Raw genomic sequence first — 20,107 nt, 5'->3', positions numbered from 1 at the left:
TAAGGAAACACAAGCTTTAAATGACACAATAGACCAGATAGAGTTAATTGATATTTATAGGACATTCCATCCAAAAACAGCAGATTACACTTCCTTCTCAAGTGTGCACGGAACATTCTCCAGGATAGACCATATCTTGGGTCACAAATCATGCCTCAGTAAATTTAAGAAAATTGAAATCATATCAAGCTTCTTTTCTGACCACAACGCTATGAGATTAGAAATGAATTACAGGGAAAAAAACGTAAAAAACACAAACACATGGAGACTAAACAATACGTTACTAAATAACCAAGAGATCACTGAAGAAATCAAAAAATACCTAGAGACAAATGGCAATGAAAACACGACGATCCAAACCTATGGGATGCAGCAAAAGCAGTTTGAAGAGGGAAGTTTATAGCAATAAAAGCTTACCTCAAGAAACAAGAAAAATCTCAAATAAACAACCTAACCTTACACCTAAAGGAACTAGAGAAAGAAGAATAAACAAAACCCAAAGTTAGCAGAAGGAAAGAAATCATAAACATCAGAGCAGAAATAAGTGAAATAGAAACAAAGAAAACAATAGCAAAGATCAATAAAACTAAAAGCTGGTTCTTTGAGAAGATAAACAAAATTGATAAACCATTAGCCAGACTCATCAAGAAAAAGAGGGAGAGGACTCCAATCAATAAAATCAGATGAAAAAGGAGAAGTTACAACAGACACTGCAGAAATACAAAGCATCCTAAGAGATTACTACAAGCACTCTATGCCAATAAAATGGACAACCTGGAAGAAATGGACAAATTCGTAGAAAGGTATCACCTTCCAAGACTGAACCAGGAAGAAATAGAAAATATGAACAGACCAATCACAAATAATGAAATGGAAACTGTGATTAAAAATCTTGCAACAAACAAAAGTCCAGGACCAGATGGCTTCACAGGTGAATTCTATCAAACATTTAGAGAAGAGCTAACATCCATCCTTCTCAAACTCTTCCAAAAAACTGCAGAGGAAGGAACACTCCAAAACTCATTCTATGAGGCCACCATCGCCCTGATACCAAAACTGGACAAAGATACTACAAAAAAAGAAAATTACAGACCAATATCACTGATGAATATAGATGCAAAAATCCTCAACAAAATATTAGCAAACAGAATCCAACAACACATTAAAAGGATCATACACTATGATCACGTGGGATTTACCCCAGGGATCCAAGAATTCTTCAATATACACAAATCAATCAGTGTGATACACCATATTAACCAACTGAAGAATAAAAACCATATGACCATCTCAATAGATGCAGAAAAGGCTTTTGACAAAATTCAACACCCATTTATGATAAAAACTCTGCAGAAAGTGGGCATAGAGGGAAACTACCTCAACATAATAAAGGCCATATATGACAAACCCACAGCAAACATCATTCTCAATGGTGAAAACCTGAAAGGATTTCCTCTAAGATCAGGAACAAGACAAGGATGTCCACTCTCACCACTATTATTCAACATAGTTTTGGAAGTCCTAGCCACGGCAATCAGAGAAGAAAAAGAAATAAAAGGAATACAAATTGGAAAAGAAGAAGTAAAACTGTCACTGTTTGCAGATGACATGATACTATACATAGAGAATCCTAAAGATGAAACCAGAAAAGTACTAGAGCTAATCAGTGAATTTGGTAAAGTTGCAGGATACAAAATTAATGCACAGAAATCTCTTGCTTCCTACACACTAATGATGAAAAATCTGAAAGAGAAATGAAGGAAACACTCCCATTTACCATTGCAACAAAAAGAATAAAATACCTAGGAATAAACCTACCTAGGGAGACAAAAGACCTGTATGCAGAAAACTATAAGACACTGATGAAAGAAATTAAAGATGATACAAACAGATGGAGAGATATACTATGTTCTTGGATTGGAAGAATCAATATTGTGAAAATGACTATATTACCCAAAGCAATCTACAGATTAAATGCAATCCCCACCAAATTACCAATGGCATTTTTTACAGAACTAGAACAAAAAATCTTAAAATTTGTATGGAGACACAAAAGACCCCGAATAGCCAAAGCAGTCTTGAGGGAAAAAAACGCAGCTGGAGGAATCAGACTCCCTGACTTCAGACTATACTACAAAGCTACAGTAATCAAGACAGTATAGTACTGGCACAGAAAAAGAAACATAGATCAATGGAACAATATAGAAAGCTCAGAGATAAACCCACGCACTTATGGTCAACTAATCTATGACAAAGGAGGCAAGGATATACAATGGAGAAAAGACAGTCTCTTCAAAAAGTGGTGCTGGGAAAACTGGACAGCTACATGTAAAAGAATGAAATTAGAATACTCCCTAACACCATACACAAAAATAAACTCAAAATGGATTAGAGACCTAAATGTAAGACCGGACACTATAAAACTATATCACCTCATTGTATACACTGGAATATTACTCAGCCATAAAAAGGAGAGAAATTGGGTCATTTGTAGAGACATAGATGGATCTAGAGAGTGTCATACAGAGTGAAGTAAGTCAGAAAGAGAAAAACAAATATCGTATATTAATGCATGTATGTGGAACCTAGAAAAATGGTACAGATGAACCAGTTTGCAGGGCAGAAGTTGAGATACAGATGTAGAGAACAAACGTATGGACACCAAGGGGGAAAAGCCACGGGTGAGTGGGGATGGTGGTGTGATGACTGGGCAATTGGGACTGACATGTATACACTGATGTGTATAAAAAGAATACTCTACCCAGGGACTTCCTTGGTGATGCAGTGGTTAAGAACCTGTCTTGCAATGCAGGGGACGCTGGTTCAATCCCTGGTCGGGGAACTAAGAGCCCACATGCCAGCATGCCACAACTAGAGAGCCCATGTGCCACAACTACAGAGCCCATGTGCTCTGGAGCCCACGAACAACTAGAGAGAAGCCCGTGTGCCACAACGAAAGATCCCGTGTGCCACAGCTAAGACCTGATGCAGCCAAAAATAAATAAATATAAATTTAAAAGTAATAATGATAATAAAAAGAATACCCAGCAAGGCTCTCATTCAGATTTGACAGAGATATCAAAATCTTTAGAGACAAGCAGAAGCTAAGAGAATTTAGCACCACCAATCCGGCTTTACAGCAAATGCTAAAGAAACTTCTCTACGTAGGGGGAAAAAAAACAACAAAAAATGGCCATAACTAGAAACAAGAAAATCACAAATGGGAAAGCTCACTGGTAAAGGTAAACATATAGTAACAGCAGGAAATCATCCACACACAAATAGGATATCAAAACCAGCAACCATGAGAAGATGAGAGTACAAATGCAGAAAATGGGAACTGCATTTGAAAATAAGAGCCCAACAACTTAAAACAATCTTTTATGTATATAGACTGCTATATCAAAACCTCATGGGAACTGCAAACCAAAAAACTACGATACACACACAAAAAAGAAAAAGCAACCCAAACACAACACTAAAGATAGTCATCAAATCACAAGAGGCCTACAAAAACAAAAAGATCTGCAAAAATCAAAAACAATTAAGAAAACGGAAATACGGCAATACGAATGTACATATCAATAATTACCTTAAATATATATAAAAAAATTAGACAGGGCTTCCCTGGTGGTGCAGTGGTTGAGAGTCCGCCTGCCGATGCAGGGGACATGGGTTCGTGCCCCAGTCCAGGAAGATCCCACATGCCGCAGAGCGGCTGGGCGTGTGAGCCATGGCCACTGAGCCTGCGCGTCCGGAGCCTGTGCTCCGCAACGGGAGAGGCCACAACAGTGAGAGGCCTGCGTACCGCAGAAACAAAACAAAACAAACAAACAAACAAACAAAAAAAACAAGGAAGTCTAAAAAAAAAAATTAGAAATGAAAAAGGAGAAGTTACAACTGATACCACAGACTATACTACAAAGCTACAGTCATCAAAACAGTATGACTGGGCCTCCCTGGTGGCGCAGTGGTTGAGAGTCCGCCTGCTGATGCAGGGGACACGGGTTCGTGCCCCGGTCCGGGAAGATCCCACATGCCGCGGAGCGGCTGGGCCCGTGAGCCATGGCCGCTGAGCCTGTGCGTCCGGAGCCTGTGCTCCGCAGCGGGAGAGGCCACAACAGTGAGAGGCCCGCGTACCGCAAAAAAAAAAAAAAAGAAAAAGAAACTTCTTCATGTCACTATTGGTCACATCAGTCCATTTTAAGGCCTCATCATACTTTTTATATGATTTTTCATTCTGTTGGTGATTCAAGTTTGAGAAGCGACCAACTCGAAAAAGTCATTACCAAAAATTGTTATTTCACTAACACTTTGTGGGTGATTATATTCAACAGTTACACCTGACACACCTGTAAAGTCTTGTAATTTTTGTGAAATGTTGTCTTCAATCCACTCTTCTGTAGAAGCAAAGGAGCATTCTCCAGCACCGTAAGTTTCATTTTCACTTTCCGTGTTAGAATCAACCACTAAGGTTTTTTTCTCTTTTTACCGGTCTAATAGTCACGTCGTCTGAATCAGAACTGTCGTCTTCTGAGGCACTAGTGTGTATGTCGCTCGGACAGTCAGAGAGAGTATCTGCATAAAATTCACCGAAAAATTCTTCTCCACTCAAAACTTCACGATGCGTCATGTCTGAAAATTGTATGGTAATAAACTGGCATTTATAATATTCACAAGGTTGGAACAAAAACCTAACGGAGCAAAATGTGAATGATAACGGCAATCAAAAGTTGTGTAATGGGGCCTCCCTGGTGGCGCAGTGGTTGAGAGTCCGCCTGCCGATGCAGGGGATACGGGTTCGTGCCCCGGTCTGGGAGGATCCCATATGCCGCGGAGCGGCTGGGCCCGTGAGCCATGGCCGCTGGGCCTGCGCATCCGGAGCCTGTGCTCCGCAACGGGAGAGGCCACAACAGTGAGAGGCCCGCGTACCGCAAAAAGAAAAAAAAAAAAAAGTTGTGTAATGAACCCTTGATCAACTTAAGCTCTAACAACTTAGCATGGTGATATTAATTAACTGTATCATTCTCTAAAAACATATTGATACGTCTCCGGTCAATAACATTCAGGTAACAGAAACGTGTTAATATGTCCCTGGTCAATAATGTGTTAATTAAATAATGCTACAGTGAGCATGTGTTTAATAGACAACAGGGAGAAAAACAAGAGGTTCACATCAGCAAGTTAATTTCCATACTGTAACTCTATCAGCAGCTATCTGCTTCCCCCTGCAGCTTTGTAAAGTAACTGCTACAAAATAAAACGGCACAAACTTAAAGTCAAGCACAGTAAGCAGAGATCAATCACATCTGGGTAAAAAGGATGATTAAAAAAAGCTACACACTTGCTAAAAGGCTGGAAAGTGGAAGCATATGCAACAAAACTTTCTGTTTCAGTCCTATTTAGGCGGGATAAGGAAACCTCAAACTGAAAGGGCTAGGGACACCAGTCCTACAAATTATTCTGAAGGGAATTCTTTATCATTAAAACGGGAACAAAAGCTTCAGTTTTGTTTTCTTTGAAATCAGACATCACTTGCTTTACAGATATAGACACACTTGATCTTTCCACAAGTCATTTTTACTAGTCCACTAGGAGTTTGGAGGGAGAATCTCTAGATTTCAGTCGTAGTTAGAACCTGACTCTCATTAAGTCTTACCCTTCTGAGGAAAGATGACTGATCTTGGAAATACTTCGTCGTTTCTTAACTCAGAAAATCCCATCTCCCAAAACTCAATTTAACAGAAATAAATTTTCTTATTTTGGTACTGCTTAAATTCTGCCCCAAAACTCTTTCTTTAAGTTTTTTAGACCTTGGGCACAGATCAGGGTAAAAGAAAATATCCTATTATTGAGCTCTTCTGATGCTAGATGGAGTCACTATGCAGGCTAATCAATACTTCTTGTTTTGGAAGCTTAGTCATCTGTGTTCATCTCGCCCTCTGTCTCCCGAAGTGTGGCCACAGTTCTACCTGAACCAAAACGATCTGGGAGATAAGCAACAAGGATTTACTGTATAGCACAGGAAATTATATTCAATATCTTGTAATAACCTATAATGGAATATAATCAAGAAAAAATATAACTGAAACATTTTGCTGTATACCTGAAACTAACACAATACATAAATCAACTATACTTCAATTAAAAAAAAAACAAAAAACCTGAGGATGCTTATTAAAGTAGAGTCCTGGCTGCCACCTCACAAGTCTCACAAGATACCACCTCACAAGTGGTATCAAACACTTCTGAGGGCTTTGCATGTTTAGTAAGTTTCCTGTGATTCTTAGACACAATTAAGTTTGAGAACCACTGATCTACACGAAGAGATCTTCCTTAATAAACACCGGAAACACTGAATGCCACTTTAACTTTTCCATCAGCAGATAACTTCCAAATGTTTTAGGGTAAAACAACCCTTATTTCCCCTGGTTTAAACTCAGAATCAGAAATCTAAGGTCCCTTCCTTAGAGACTGTCACACAGAGTGAAGTCAGAAAGAGAAAAACAAATATTGTATATTAACGCATATATGTGGAATCTAGAAAAATGGTACAGACGAACCTGTTTGCAAGGTAGAAATAGAGACACAGATGTAGAGAACAAACATATGGACACCAAGGGGGGAAAGCTGTGGGGGGGGGAGGTGGTGGTGGTGGTGGTGGGATGAATTGGGAGATTGGGATTGACATATATACACTAAAATGTATAAAGCAGATAACTAATAAGAACCTGCTGTATAAAAAAAAAAATCTAAGGTCCCTTCCAGTTCTTAAATTCTAGGATTTTATTTAATCACTTGCCAATAGCATTCATTAAACTCAATACTGGTAAACTCTAAGAAATTGGTAAATATGGCAACCTCAGTTCAAAAGGATGCCCATTAGAAATGAAAAAAAGGGAAACAACAAATCAGAAAGGGTTTTCTCATGAGGTTAACAGAATATGCAGGCCACTATAGAAAAGTTACTGAAAACTTTCTGGAAGCAACCAAGAGAATTGTTCCCTGCAAACATGTCCATTGTTACAATAACACTGATAAGATTATGAAAATATTGCAACGAGGCAGGAGAAACATGGAAATCAAAAGGACTAAGTAATGTGGGATTTAAGAAAAATGAGAGCGACGGGGGAAAGACTGATATAGAACTTTGGCACTAAACCAATACTTCAATAATGGCTCCTGTTTAAAGACTAAACAGCCTTAAAGGAAAAAACAATCCTTTACAGTTTCAGAACCTAAGGAAAACGTTTTAAAATCCCAGAAACCATATGTTGTGAGGCCATGTTCACCAAGCAACAGACTTTTCTATCCATTACTTAACTGGATCTATGTATTTGTAAATGAACACTATGTGCCCGCACCAGGGAGCAAATCCATTAAAAGGATGAAATCTGCATTTGGGCTTACAAATAAAAAAACTTTTTCATTTGCAAGCAAGAATTAAATCACCAGAGCCCTGACGAACTCCAAGTCCCTCCATCATCTCCCTATTTGTAAAGGGCATCACCACCTACCCAGTAGCCAAAGCCAAGGAATCAAGCTTATTTCTCACTCCAGCCCTCCCAACTGAATCCAGTATGTCTCGTCAACTCCACTTCCAAAATGTAGCCTGAAATCATTCACTTACCTTCACTCGATTCGCAGCTCAAGCTACCATCATCTTCGCCCAGCCCGCCATGTTAGGCCCTAGCTGGTCCCCGTGCTCCATGTGCCCCCACCCCCTGCGTTCTCTGCACAACCACCAGAATACTCTTAATAAGACGGAAATAACTTTCATCTTTCCGCTGGCTTAACTACCCATCTGTTTCCTACTGCACTTGGAAAAAACTTCATATCCCTTACCATGGCTCACAAAGTGTTCTATCATCAGACCCTCTCTTACTTCATCCCCCGATTTTCTTCCTTAATCACTATGCTCCCACTAATGGCCCTTCCGCTCCTCTCATGCCAAGAATACAGCCAAACCTGCAGGGCCTTTTTACTAACTGCTCCCCTTCTATGGAATAGTTTCCTCTCAGATACACATCTGACTCCTTTTCCCCTCCAAGTCTTTCCTGAAATGGCACCTCCCCAGAGAGGCCTTTCCTGACCAACCAATTTTAAGTAGTCCTGCCCACGCTTCCAACTCCCATGCCTTCTTCACTTCATCTTATCATTCCCCCCACCCCACCCATACCAACTAGAATATACATATGAGAGGTGTGTGTCTTATTCACCACTGTATTCCTAAGTGCCTCAAACAAGGCCTGCCTCAAACAAGGCCTGGCATGTGGAAGAAATGCAAACATTTCTTGAATAAATGAATGATAAAATCTCTGTAATTTGTAAGACCAATTACTGGCCCTCATGGGAGAGAGAAAACATTATTCAGCTATTTAATGAAGGAAGACTATGTGCAAGGCCCCATGACAGTGGTCCTCAAACTTTAGTGTGTGCACAAGAACAATCAGAGAATTTATATGTGAGGCGTAAGAACCCCATTTTGACAAGCAGCCCACAAAAGATGATTCTCTTACATCAATATCACCACAATGCAGTATATTCTGTAGGTCCCCAAACTATAAGCATCTTTGTATCAGAATATTATTATAGCAATAATTCTCATCTGCTACCAGATGTCTTCCTCAGCCAAGCCTTTAAGAATCACTTATTTGGGGCTTCCCTGGTGGCGCAGTGGTTGAGAATCTGCCTGCCAAAGCAGGGGACATGGGTTCGAGCCCTGGTTTGGGAAGATCCGACATGCCACGGAGCAACTTGGCCCGTGAGCCACAACTACTGAGCCTGCGCGTCTGGAGCCTGTGCTCCGCAACAAGAGAGGCCGTGATAGTGAGAGGCCTGCACACCGCGATGAAGAGTGGCCCCTGCTTGCCGCAACTAGAGAAAGCCCTCGCACAGAAACGAAGACCCAACACAGCCAAAAATAAATTAAAAAAAAAAAAAGAGTCACTTATTTGCTTTGCAGATCTAGTACATCTCAAATGTAAGCTAAAATCCTATTCTTCTGGGTAGTCATAGCTACATTTAAGGTTTCACAAATAGTTAAGATTGCTGCTGAAACAAACACACACACAGTGCCTTCCTGAAGAGATTTTGCCAGTTTTAACTGAATCTTAACTGCCTTCCTCCTCGGTTACTCTTGAACTGCTGAGAACTGGCACCCTCTTGAGCCTGGATCATCTTCTCAGCCACAGGGCAAGTCAAGTCAGCTTGAATAACAGACTTTAGCTATTAATACTTGATACATTCAGTAATACATATATCCTATGATAGCATATCTTTCCCAAATCCTCAAAGGTCAGCTTTTGTGCTTTTTTCTTTAGTAGAAAGTCCACCCTGGTTGTAAAGAATCAAATTTTTATTTATTTATATTCTCAAATTGGAATAACTTTTATTGTTGTTGATCATAAATGTAATACATGCTTACCATAAAAAAAGCAAACATTACAAAATTATATTAAATATAAATGAAAACTTCCCAATAATCACACCCTTTAGAGCTACTCACTTTTTATAATTTGGTGTATATCCTGCCAAACTTTCATGTATAAACATATTTTCACACAGGTTTTTGACGTAAAAGGAATCATCACTGACTGTTCCATAACCTGCTATAAAGAGAAAACACCTGGGTGTCTCCTCTCAACACTCACTCTGAACACTTCTGTGACCAAACGTGTAGGAGTTTCCCCCACACCAAGCAACTCCAGCTCTGCAGTGGACTCCAGCCAATGTCCCACACTTTAACTCAATTCTGACACTATCTACCTAGAGATAGGGTCAGACCCCACAGGTTAAGCGCTGAGTTCCACAAGACTGGCTCCATCCTCACTTCAGATACCAACTGCAAGTCCAGGTTGTCATTTCTGCTTTTTCTGGTCTGTTTATATATTTTTTCTTTTTTTCCTAAAGTATAGTAGATGTACAATATTATATAAGTTATATAAAAGGTGTACAACATAGTGATCCACAATTTTTAAAGATTATACCCCATTTATAATTATAAAATTTTGGCTATATTCCCTGTGTTGCACAAGATATCCCCATAGCTTATTTATTTTGCATGTAATAGTTTGTACCTCTTAATCCACTACTCCTATCTTGCTCCTCCCTCCTTACCCTCCCCGGTGGTAACCACTAATTTGTTTCCTGTATCTGTGAGTCTGTTTCTTTTTTGTTATATTCACTAGTTTGTTTTACTTTTTAGATGCCACATATAAGCGATATCATACAGTATGTGTCTCTGTCTGACTTCTTTCACTTAGCATAATGCCCTCCAAGTCCATCCATGTTGTTGCGGTCACCTCTGCTTTTGACCCACGGGCTATACGTTGGCGGCTTCCACGATCACCTCCTCAGGTTCAATTAATTCGCTAGAGGGGCTCACAGAACTCAGGAAAGCAGTTTACTTATTAGATTACCACTTTACTATAAAGGACATAACTCAGGTACAGCCAGATGGAAGAGATGCATAAGGCAAGGTATGTGGGAAGGGGCACTGAGCCTCCATGCCCTATGGACATGCACCCTCCCACCACCTATACGTGTTCACCAACTACGAAGCTCTCTGAACCCAATCCTTTTGGGTTTTTATGGAGGCTTCATTAAGTAAGCATGACTGATTAATCACTGGTCATTAGTGATTACTGGTCATTAGTGATTAACTCAACCTTCAGCCCCTCTCCCTTCCCCAGAGATGGGGGTGGAGTGGGGTGAGGCTGAGAGCTCCAAACTCTGACAACTAGACCTCATCCTTAGGGGCTTTCCAAAAGTCATCGCATTAACATTAACTCAGGTGTGGTTGAAAGAGGCTTGTTATGAGTAACAAAACGAACCTTCATCTCTTTCCACCTAGGAAATCCCAAAGGTTTTAGGAACTCTGTGCCAGGAACTGGACAAACACCAAATACATATTTATTATAAATCATATTATCACACCTGCTTATTAATACATTTAACATTCAGGCATTACTCCGTGCCAATACTAATATTTATCTCTTTAATGACTACATTGTACACTACCACATAAATATGCCAAAAATGTTTAAAGTAATACACTCTGTTCAACATTAGTTCTAGTTTTCTAAAATTTCTAAAATTATGAATGATCCTGCAATGTATCTTTATATATACACCTATACATATTTTTAATAACTTCCTTAAAATAAGTGATTAGAAGAGAATCAGGTTTAAAGCTGTACTGTCTAATATGGTACTCACTAGCCACGTGTGACCACTTAAATTAACTAAAATAAAAAATTTAAAAATTCATTTTATCAGCTGTACTAGCCACATTTCAACTGCTCAACAGCCAGATGACTGTTAAAATGTGGCAGCCAATGGCCAGTGGCTAGCATATTGGACAGTGTAGATACGGAACATTCCCATCATTGCAAAAGGTTCCACTGGTAGCCCTGATCTAGAGAAATGTTCATATAAAAGTTTGATATCTGTACCCCATAGAAATGATGTAGCAATCCAAACTCCCAATGTTAGTACACGAATTCCTACCTCGTCTTCTTGTCAACATCAGATCAATGTTCTGATCTGAGAGATGAGACATAATGTTTTAATTTGCATTTAAAAATTATTAGTGAGGCTGAAAGTCTGCACATTTTGTGGCCATTTGTGTTTATTTTTGTTGTTGAATTATCTGAACTTTGTCTACTTTAAAAGAATCAAGCTTAAACATATCCGTTTCCCAATGACCCATAAAACCAAACCTTATGTGCAGCAAAGAGACATTTCTTCATCTGTTTTGCTGGTTTCCTATTATTAATTTCATAAAGATATTTATTAAAGCAGCATAAAAATAGTTAATACTACAATTGGGGTGAGTTACCCAAGTGTACACAGTTGTCAGAACTCACTGAGGGACTTCCCTTGTGGCATAGTGGTTAAGAATCCACCTGCCAATGCAGAGGACATGGGTTCGAGCCCTGGTCCGGGAAGATCCCACATACCACGGAGCAACTAAGTCCGTGTGCCACAACTACTGAGCCTGCGCGCCTAGAACCCGTGCTCCGCAACAAAAGAAGCCACCACAATGAGAAGCCTGCACACCGCAACGAAGAGTAGCTCCCACTCACCAAAACTAGAGAAAGCCTGCATGCAGTAACAAAAGACCCAACGCAGCGCCCCCCCACCGCAAAAAAAAAAAAAAAACCAACTCACTGAGCTATACACATCAGAGCTTAAACAATTTCACAACATGTAAATTATACCTTAATTTTTATCATGGGAACGGAGAGCAGAGTATGTAACATTTTGAGGCAAACCACTCAATTGTCAAACCGATGGCAACCCACTGTATCAGGGCAAAACGTATTAAAGTATTAGAAAAGCATTGCTAACATTTTAACATAGACGTTTAATCAATGTTTCTAAAAAGCCTGCGCCAGTGATGTGAAAGCTGAACCAAACACTCACTTTCTGGAAAATCATTGCCCTGATGTTACTGTATGGTACTTGATTTAATTTTCTGAGCCATTTCTGGTGAGGTCGTTCATGAACTTGGCTCATTTTTGCCCTTTATCCTTCTCTTCTGGCAGCACACGCTAACACAAAAGCTAACATATGCATGTTAAAACCAACAGATTTGATGAAAAGTGCTTAAGGAAGGACACAGACAAGATGCTTTTCCTCACCTCCCACTACCTCCCCACTCCCATTCTTACACTGCACATTTACCATCTCAGTCCAGCACCAATCCATCGTAACCTGTTCAGTGAGTGAGCTCTTCAGAGGCATAAGCCACAAGTCTCATTCACGTTCTTTGCAAACTCAGATATTACAGTAACTCTTCAGGAGACCTTGCTTATGGGATCAGAAGGAAGGATATATGGAGGACACTAAGCCTTTCTTTCCCAAAGTGAAGGCTTGCTCAGTTACTAGCCCAGGGCAAAGTAGCAGGAAAGTGTGCCTTTTATTAGGACATCTGCTTTGTAGGAAGACAGCTGTTTTTGTTATTAAATTCTACATATTTTGGCTTTGGAGTCAAGGAGATCTGGGTTTGAGAAGCAGTTCTGCTATTTATTAGATATGTGATTTCAGGCAAGTTACTGTACTACTCTAAGCTGTTCTCTTACGGGGATGTTAACAGTATATGTCATAGGCATGTTGAGAAGATTAAATGAAAACACAAGTAACATTTTAAGCTCAGTGGTTGGCACATTACTGGTGCTTAACAAATGACAGCTACCATCACACACAATTCTGTTCCTCAAGAACGAAATGTAAATGACACAGGTCCCAGTCACTGCTCTCTGTAGCCAAATCACCACCACCAGGAAATTCAGGCAGTCTTTTTGCTAACAATGGATTAGCATAAACAAGCAGCATACTATAATTCTATAAAGTCTGACCAAAAAAATAGCCATTACAGGAATTTCAGCAGCCAACCATAGATTAAAAAAAGCTAAAAGTTATACCTATGTTAGAAACAATTACACAAGATGAACATAAGAACTCATACACAAGATGAACATAAGAACTCAAAGTTCACAGGAAAAAAAGGAAATTTCTTTACTAAGCAGACACACTCAATGCTCCCCCACCGTGCCACTGATTTATCTCAGATCCATCACTACTAAAACAATAATCATATAGATGGGCAAGTCACTCTTTACCACAAATGAAGCAGTCTATGATAGAGCATCAGTCACATTCATTCACTTTAAAAAGCAGTTTACATGGCAGATCATGCACAATAAACAAAATAGTTACCTTTTTCTCTTCATCTGGCATGTTTTTTTCCAGTTCCATCAGGTATTCTTCCTCTAGTTCAGAGGCATTCGCATCACGATCAGGTTTGTTCTCACCCTCGTCCACTCCTGGCTCCTCCTTCTCAAATGAGGCAGTTGCATCGTGAAAGCACTCCTCCTCTCCTTGGTCCTCCTGGGGCTGGGCCTCAACGTCGCTGAGCAGCTTGCTCTGGGAATGGTGATCTTTGGCATTAGACACTGGGGGGTCAACACGCTCTGCTTCCTGGAGCTCTGTTACTTTCAAACCACTGAACAGATCCTCTGGAGCCCCCCAGTTTTCTGACTTCTCCCCCATGCTGAATCAGTGAGGGAGGTGAAGCTGAAACCCTGGGAAAGAGAAAACATGTTAGGTAATGGTATCTATCTACCAAATCCTACCTATCACCCCTAAACAAACTTCTGCATCAAAGCCCAAATCACACCCTAACTTCCTTTCACTGGAATTAATTCATTTATATATTCATATATAAAGGTTATCATACGCTCATAAATAATGCCAAATGTAATTTTAACTGATACCCTTTTCAGACTTCTTATAAGCAACGAGACACCGATTTTAATGTGAGTCTTCCACTTTCCACTGCTCCCAGTTTGTCGGGGTAGCAAAAAATAGGCAGAAGCGAAAACAATGCCAAGAAAAATGAAGCGTCTCTAATTTTATTCAGAGCGAATAGCCAGATCGTAAATAAGGAACTATGGCCTGTCTTTCCAGCACCACCACACGAAGCTCAAAAATAAGTTTCTGGTGGAGCTAAAAATACAATCCGTGCCAAAAGAATAAGCATCAACTTCCCCCACATGCGTGTGGTAGAGCCAACGCAGGTTATAGTGGGAGGCCCTGGCTCAGGTGGCCCTAATCAGCATTCCCGAGGGGGTCAGAATCAGCCACGAAAAGCGTGGTTCTCAACCCTGGCTGCACAACGTTAACACCTGGGACGCTTTAGCAAGTTCTGCTGCCCAGATCTTATACTCCACAGATTCTGATTTGTTGCTCTGGCGTGGAGCCAGGGCACCTGTATCTTTAAAAAGGCATCCCAGGTGATTCTCACGTGCAGCCAATTGAGAACCAGTGCTGTAGAAGCTGAGTCAGATCGTCAGCACCGCCGCCCCTCTGGTCGCAGTAAAATCACGCCAACGACCCTTGTGTTGCGACAAGAACCCGAATTCGCTCCAGCTCGTCCCAAGAAAACTTAAAACAGCACGATTTTATTACGGAGACTTTGCCTCCACAGCAACGTTTTGTTTCTCCCCGCTCCCAAGTCTAGTGGAAGAACACAGGGGTTTGAGGCCTCAGAATTAAGGAGGTCCACCCCACCCTTCCCAAAGGTTCGTCCCGTAGCTGTATCCCTCACCGCCAAGAAAAGAGACCCGTGGGGCTACTCACAGCTTCACAGCTCCTCTCGTCCTCACCTTCTTCTCCTCTGAGATCCTCTACTTCCGCTCAGTCAGATGCTCTTCCGTCGGCGCTGACCAATAGCGTCACTGTTGCCGAAGCATCCTGGGAAATGTAGTAAAATCTCAGGGTGACAGGGCGTTGCTGTCGCTGTGTGACGTCATTGTACGGGCTTAAATATGAGCGACGGTTACCGTCTTGGGTTACGGCAACAGTCCGCGCTACTACGCACTGCAGGAAAAAAAGGAAAAGAGAAAGGCTGTCTCTATGGTGTTCCTTTTACATCTCCGATATGACCTCTTTCATGTCAGCTATGCTGTGTATAGTAGCATGAACCTGAAGCATGAAACTTGTCCAGAAATAAAGTTTTCCCTCTTGTTTCTCAAAATGTGTCTTTCAAGGGGTCTACCGCTAGATCAAAACAGTGTTGACAATAATACTAAGTTGTTATCTGCCTTTTCCATACTCCTTCTTTCATGAACGTACAATGGATTTTTCCAAAGGTTATGTGTCCTGTGATAGTGCAATGAACTGAACGCAGAAGGAGTGATAAGACTCCAGATGTCTTCTATTAAGGCAGAGGTTTGCAAAAATGTAAAACAATGCCACTCTTCTCACTATATATATATATTTTTTGTTTTGGAAAACATAGTATCTATAAAAAGATTATTTTTGTTGCATATAATGGGTGTATTGTTATCTTAATTGACAAATTAACATTAGAATGTTTTCATTTCTACTAGTAAGTATTGACAGGTATAACTCACACAAACAAAAGCTTTTCGTGGTCCTCAGTAATATTCGAGAGTGTTAAGTGGTCCTGGAACCAGAAGTGAACTGTTGGCCTATACATTCATTCAAGAAATGTTTACTGAATGTTTATTAGACCCCAAGCATTGCCCACTAGGAATACAGAATTGAGATATCCCTTAAGGTAGCCAGACATGTTACCAGCAAGAACAGCAGGGTATTAGTTTTCTATAATTCACAGAATCTATTGCAGAGATAGCTGGGAGGGACTTTTTACGAAGGATATCAAATTTATTTCTTCAATTTATGTCTAAATGAGGTTATGCATAGTTATATTTTTGTGTAAATCAAAAGCTTTAATATACTGAATGTAAACATTAAAAATATATCCGAATTTTGGAAACCTTTTAATATTTCTTAATTTTCTAAATACAGCAAGAACTATAAAAAGGTAAGTGGTTAGGTCTTATGATCTTTAAGAAGTCCTGTTAATAAATTCTGGTGTGATAGAAAGGCTACAAATTTTAGAGCAAACTAAATAAGTAAATAAATAAGTTAAATAAATGCATTACAACGTCAGCTTCTTTACTAGCTGTCCAACTTTGGACAATAATTCTAGTAGCTAACCTTGATTGATTATGTGCTTATTAGGTGCTACATGCTGTGAAAAATGCTTTAGATGGATTATTTGATTATTTGAATTCTAATTCTGGCTCTGCCACTTGACTAGCTGTGTGACATTGGGACAAATTACTTACTGCTTCTAAGCTTAATATATACATTTACCTCATATGTAAAAATTGGGATGGGTAACAATGGTTCCTCCCTCTTTAGTTTTTTGGCAGAAAGAAATGATATAATCTAGAAGACAAGGACCCACAGGACTCGGCACATAATATTTAATTAATGTGAGAGACCATAATAATATGTGACAGGGCTTGTGACAATAGCTGTATACCGGAAACCTAATAAGAAACAGTCCCTGCCCTCCCCCATCCCAAGGAACTCACAGGCTAGTGGGGGAGGGGAAGGGGGGATAAAGGCACTACTGAGCCTAAAGGAAGAAGCAATCCATTCTTTTCTTTTAACATCAAGAAGAACAAACATCCAGTTGGACCAGCTTGGTAGATCTTCACTAATAAGATATTTGAGTTAGTTTGTTGAAAGAGGAATAATTCATTAAGAGGACAAAAACTGGAGAGGCTGAAGGACATCTTGAAAATATTAGGAGCATTCTGGGGAATGATAAGCAGTCGGATGTTGCTGAGGTAGACAGCACAAAGCAAGAAACATTTTTAGAGATGCAAGCCCACCAATCAATTCTGGAAACCATGGAGATTTTGTCTCTGTGCTTACAACCCCTCTGTAAAAGGAAAAGAAATGTTTTTCATCTAGAGGGCAGTTCTGTTATTCTCCCAGCGCAAAGACCATGTCTGTCTTGTTTACAGTTGTAAGGGGTCAGTGAACATCCTGTTATCACATGGGTGAATGATCCTCTTTCAGGAATTTATGGCCAAAACACTGAGTAACTCAGTGCTCTGATGGGTTGCGTAAGAAGATTTTGTGGTGGGTGCAGCCATAGATCTGGAGAGTAGCAACATCATCATTTACTCTTTGCTTTTCTCCCTGGGGGGAGCAGCTGGGTGGTTTCTTCGTGGCACATGCCCACCTCTCAATCATAAGGAGTTGCCCACTTGGTCTGGGCCAGCTAGCTCTGGGCTGGGAGCAGAGTAGGGACTAGGAAGGGGGTGAGCAAGTCTCAGCAATGGGGAGAAGTGATGGAAGGTATTAGAGAAGGAGTCTTATACTCAAGGGGGCTCCCCTGGGTCACTGGCATGGCAATGGGACTGTTGCCCAGTATGGTGGTTAAGAGTGTAAGTTCTAGTGTCAGACGGCCTGGCTTTGAATCCCTGCTCTCCCTCTTAGCAGCTGTGTGACATGACCTTGGACAAGTCACTAAACCTACCTCGGAAAGTTTCATAAATGGGATAACGAACCTAAAACACTTTGTACAGACCCCGGCTCAAACGTTAACTGTATTTTAAATTAAAGCAATTTAGTTTAATTGCTTTGTGGAGAATCTGCAGGCAGAGATGGAAATCACTCCTGCCTCTCCCAGTGACTTATTAGGTACACACTGTCCTAAAACTTTAGGAGGCTCTGTGCATCTATGCTCCCTGGAGCTAGAGATTTAAGTCTATGCTACACTGATTCAGTCCTTTTTGTGCTCAATGGGAATATATTAATACCACAAGGCTACTGAGCCCAGCTTTGGGGACAAGGCTTTACACTCTGGTATCCTCTAAGTCCTGGGCTCCTTCTCCCAGAGTTGGGGTGCTTGAATTTGCTAAAGCAGGGTCCAATATCCAGGAATAGTCAGGGATGTATATAAAAATATATAATTAACAGGTAGATCCTGTATTCTTATAGTGTTTCCAAGGGATGCTAAGGCTTTTTATTTTTTCCCAGTTCTAATTTTCAAATTGAGATTTCTTGATAGGACACATAATCAAGAGTTAACAGCCTGTGCATTTAAATTTCTAGAATTCTGTTTCCCTGTGATCAGCATGTCCAATAGTGATAGACGTGAGACATGTATGTGTAACAGAGAAGAACAAACCTGACCCCATGTTAGATCTATTCCTTTAGCTCTAACCCTCGTGCTCTGTCGCCTGTGCTTAGTCATGCTGGCCCTGTACCTTTGTAAAAGAATGTTGCCTAGAGCCTGCAATAGACCAGACAGCTCGTTCTCAAGGCTCTGACCTGTAAAGGTATAACACTTTCCCATTAAAAAGTTGCAGAACAGAGAATACCATTTGGCTTGTTGGAGGTTTATAGGAACATTGTGGCCACATCTATGTGGACAGCTGCAAGAATAAAGGATTTCTGGCATCAAGAAGTTTGCAACAACTAGCCACACCCCCTCCCCTTTTAGTACGAAAGAAGCCTGAATTCTAACTCAGGTGAGATGGTTTTTTGGATACACTAGTCCACCATCTTCTTGGTCTGCTGGCTTTCTGAATAAAGTCACTATTCCTTGCCCCAACACCTCATCTCTCGATTTATTGGCCTGTCGTGTGGTGAGCAGTACAAGCTTGGACTCGGTAATGTATGCAATTTTTAAAGTTCTGGCAGGGTGCTTCCTTGGTGGCGCAGTGGTTAGAAATCTGCCTGCCAATGCAGGGGACACGGCTTCAAGCCCTGGTCCAGGAAGATCCCAAGTGCTGCATAGCAAGTAAGCCTGCAAGCCACAACTACTGGGCCCACGTGCCACAACTACTGAAGCCCACGCGCCTACAGCCCTGCTCCACAACTGGAGAAGCCACGGCAATGAGAAACCCGCGCACTGCAATGAAGAGTAGCCCCCGCTCACCGCAATTAGAGAAAAGCCCGCTCACAGCAACGGAGACCCAACGCAGCCAAAACAAATAAATTAATTAATTAAAAAGAAAAACTTGAATCTGTACTCAGATTTCATAAAATTTACAGTTAAAAAATAGATTCATATATCCAAAAATACTTCCCAAATGACTGAGTCAAATACTAGTTTTTTAATTTAAATTTAATTAATATGAAATAAAACCATTAATATGGTTGCACTAGTCACATTTCAAATGCTCAACAGCCACATGAAGCTAACGTCTACAGTAACAGATAAGAGAGGCTTAGATCTTCCAGAAAAACAGCTAACTAACATTCATAGAGAACTTAGGTGTGTCGGGGGTGTGCGCATTATTTTACATTTGTAATTGTAGGTAATCCTTACAACAACCCTGGCCTCCCTACTTTCACCCTTTCTTCCTATGATCCCATCACCATGCAGTAGTAACCAGACTGATCTTTTAAACATACAAGTCCTGGTCAAGTCTTAACCATTTTCACTGGCTTCTCAGTCTGATTAGAATAAAATCTAAAATTCCTTGTCACGACCCATAAGGCCCATGTAAGCTGGCCTCTACCTGCCTCTCTGACCTCATCTTGTACCACTGTCCCTCTTGGATGCTGACTACCCTCTTCCTTCCTAAAACACAATATTTTCCCCATCTCAAGACCTTTCTGTTCCACATTCCCTCTGCCTGGTGCCATTAACAGCTCTTCCCATGGCTTGCTCATTCTCATTCTGCAGGTCTTGCCTAAATATCACTTAAGTAGCTCACTCTATTACATCACCCCGTCTCCTTCATACCATTTATCACATCTG

The 20,107-nt window shown here is 40.6% G+C and overlaps 1 protein-coding gene across 1 annotated transcript in view; it reads right to left on the bottom strand.

Moving 5' to 3' along the window:
* TTC1 (tetratricopeptide repeat domain 1) overlaps positions 1–15,224 on the bottom strand; it is a 47,632-nt gene extending 32,408 nt beyond the window's left edge. Inside the window, exons 1-2 of the mRNA XM_082620227.1 lie at positions 15,148–15,224; positions 13,726–14,090 (exon numbers count right to left, since the gene is read on the bottom strand). Coding sequence (XP_082476353.1) covers positions 13,726–14,058 — 333 coding nt within the window. The 5' untranslated portion in view covers positions 14,059–14,090; positions 15,148–15,224. The remainder of the gene's footprint in view (positions 1–13,725; positions 14,091–15,147) is intronic.
* Between the last annotated feature and the right edge of the window lie 4,883 nt (positions 15,225–20,107).

The sequence above is a fragment of the Mesoplodon mirus genome (genome assembly GCF_964341445.2).
Source record: "Mesoplodon mirus genome assembly, chromosome: 5".
Classification (NCBI taxonomy): Eukaryota; Metazoa; Chordata; class Mammalia; order Artiodactyla; family Ziphiidae; genus Mesoplodon; species Mesoplodon mirus.
Note: the sequence above shows the minus strand (reverse complement) of the source record. Positions and strands in the feature narration are given on the sequence as shown.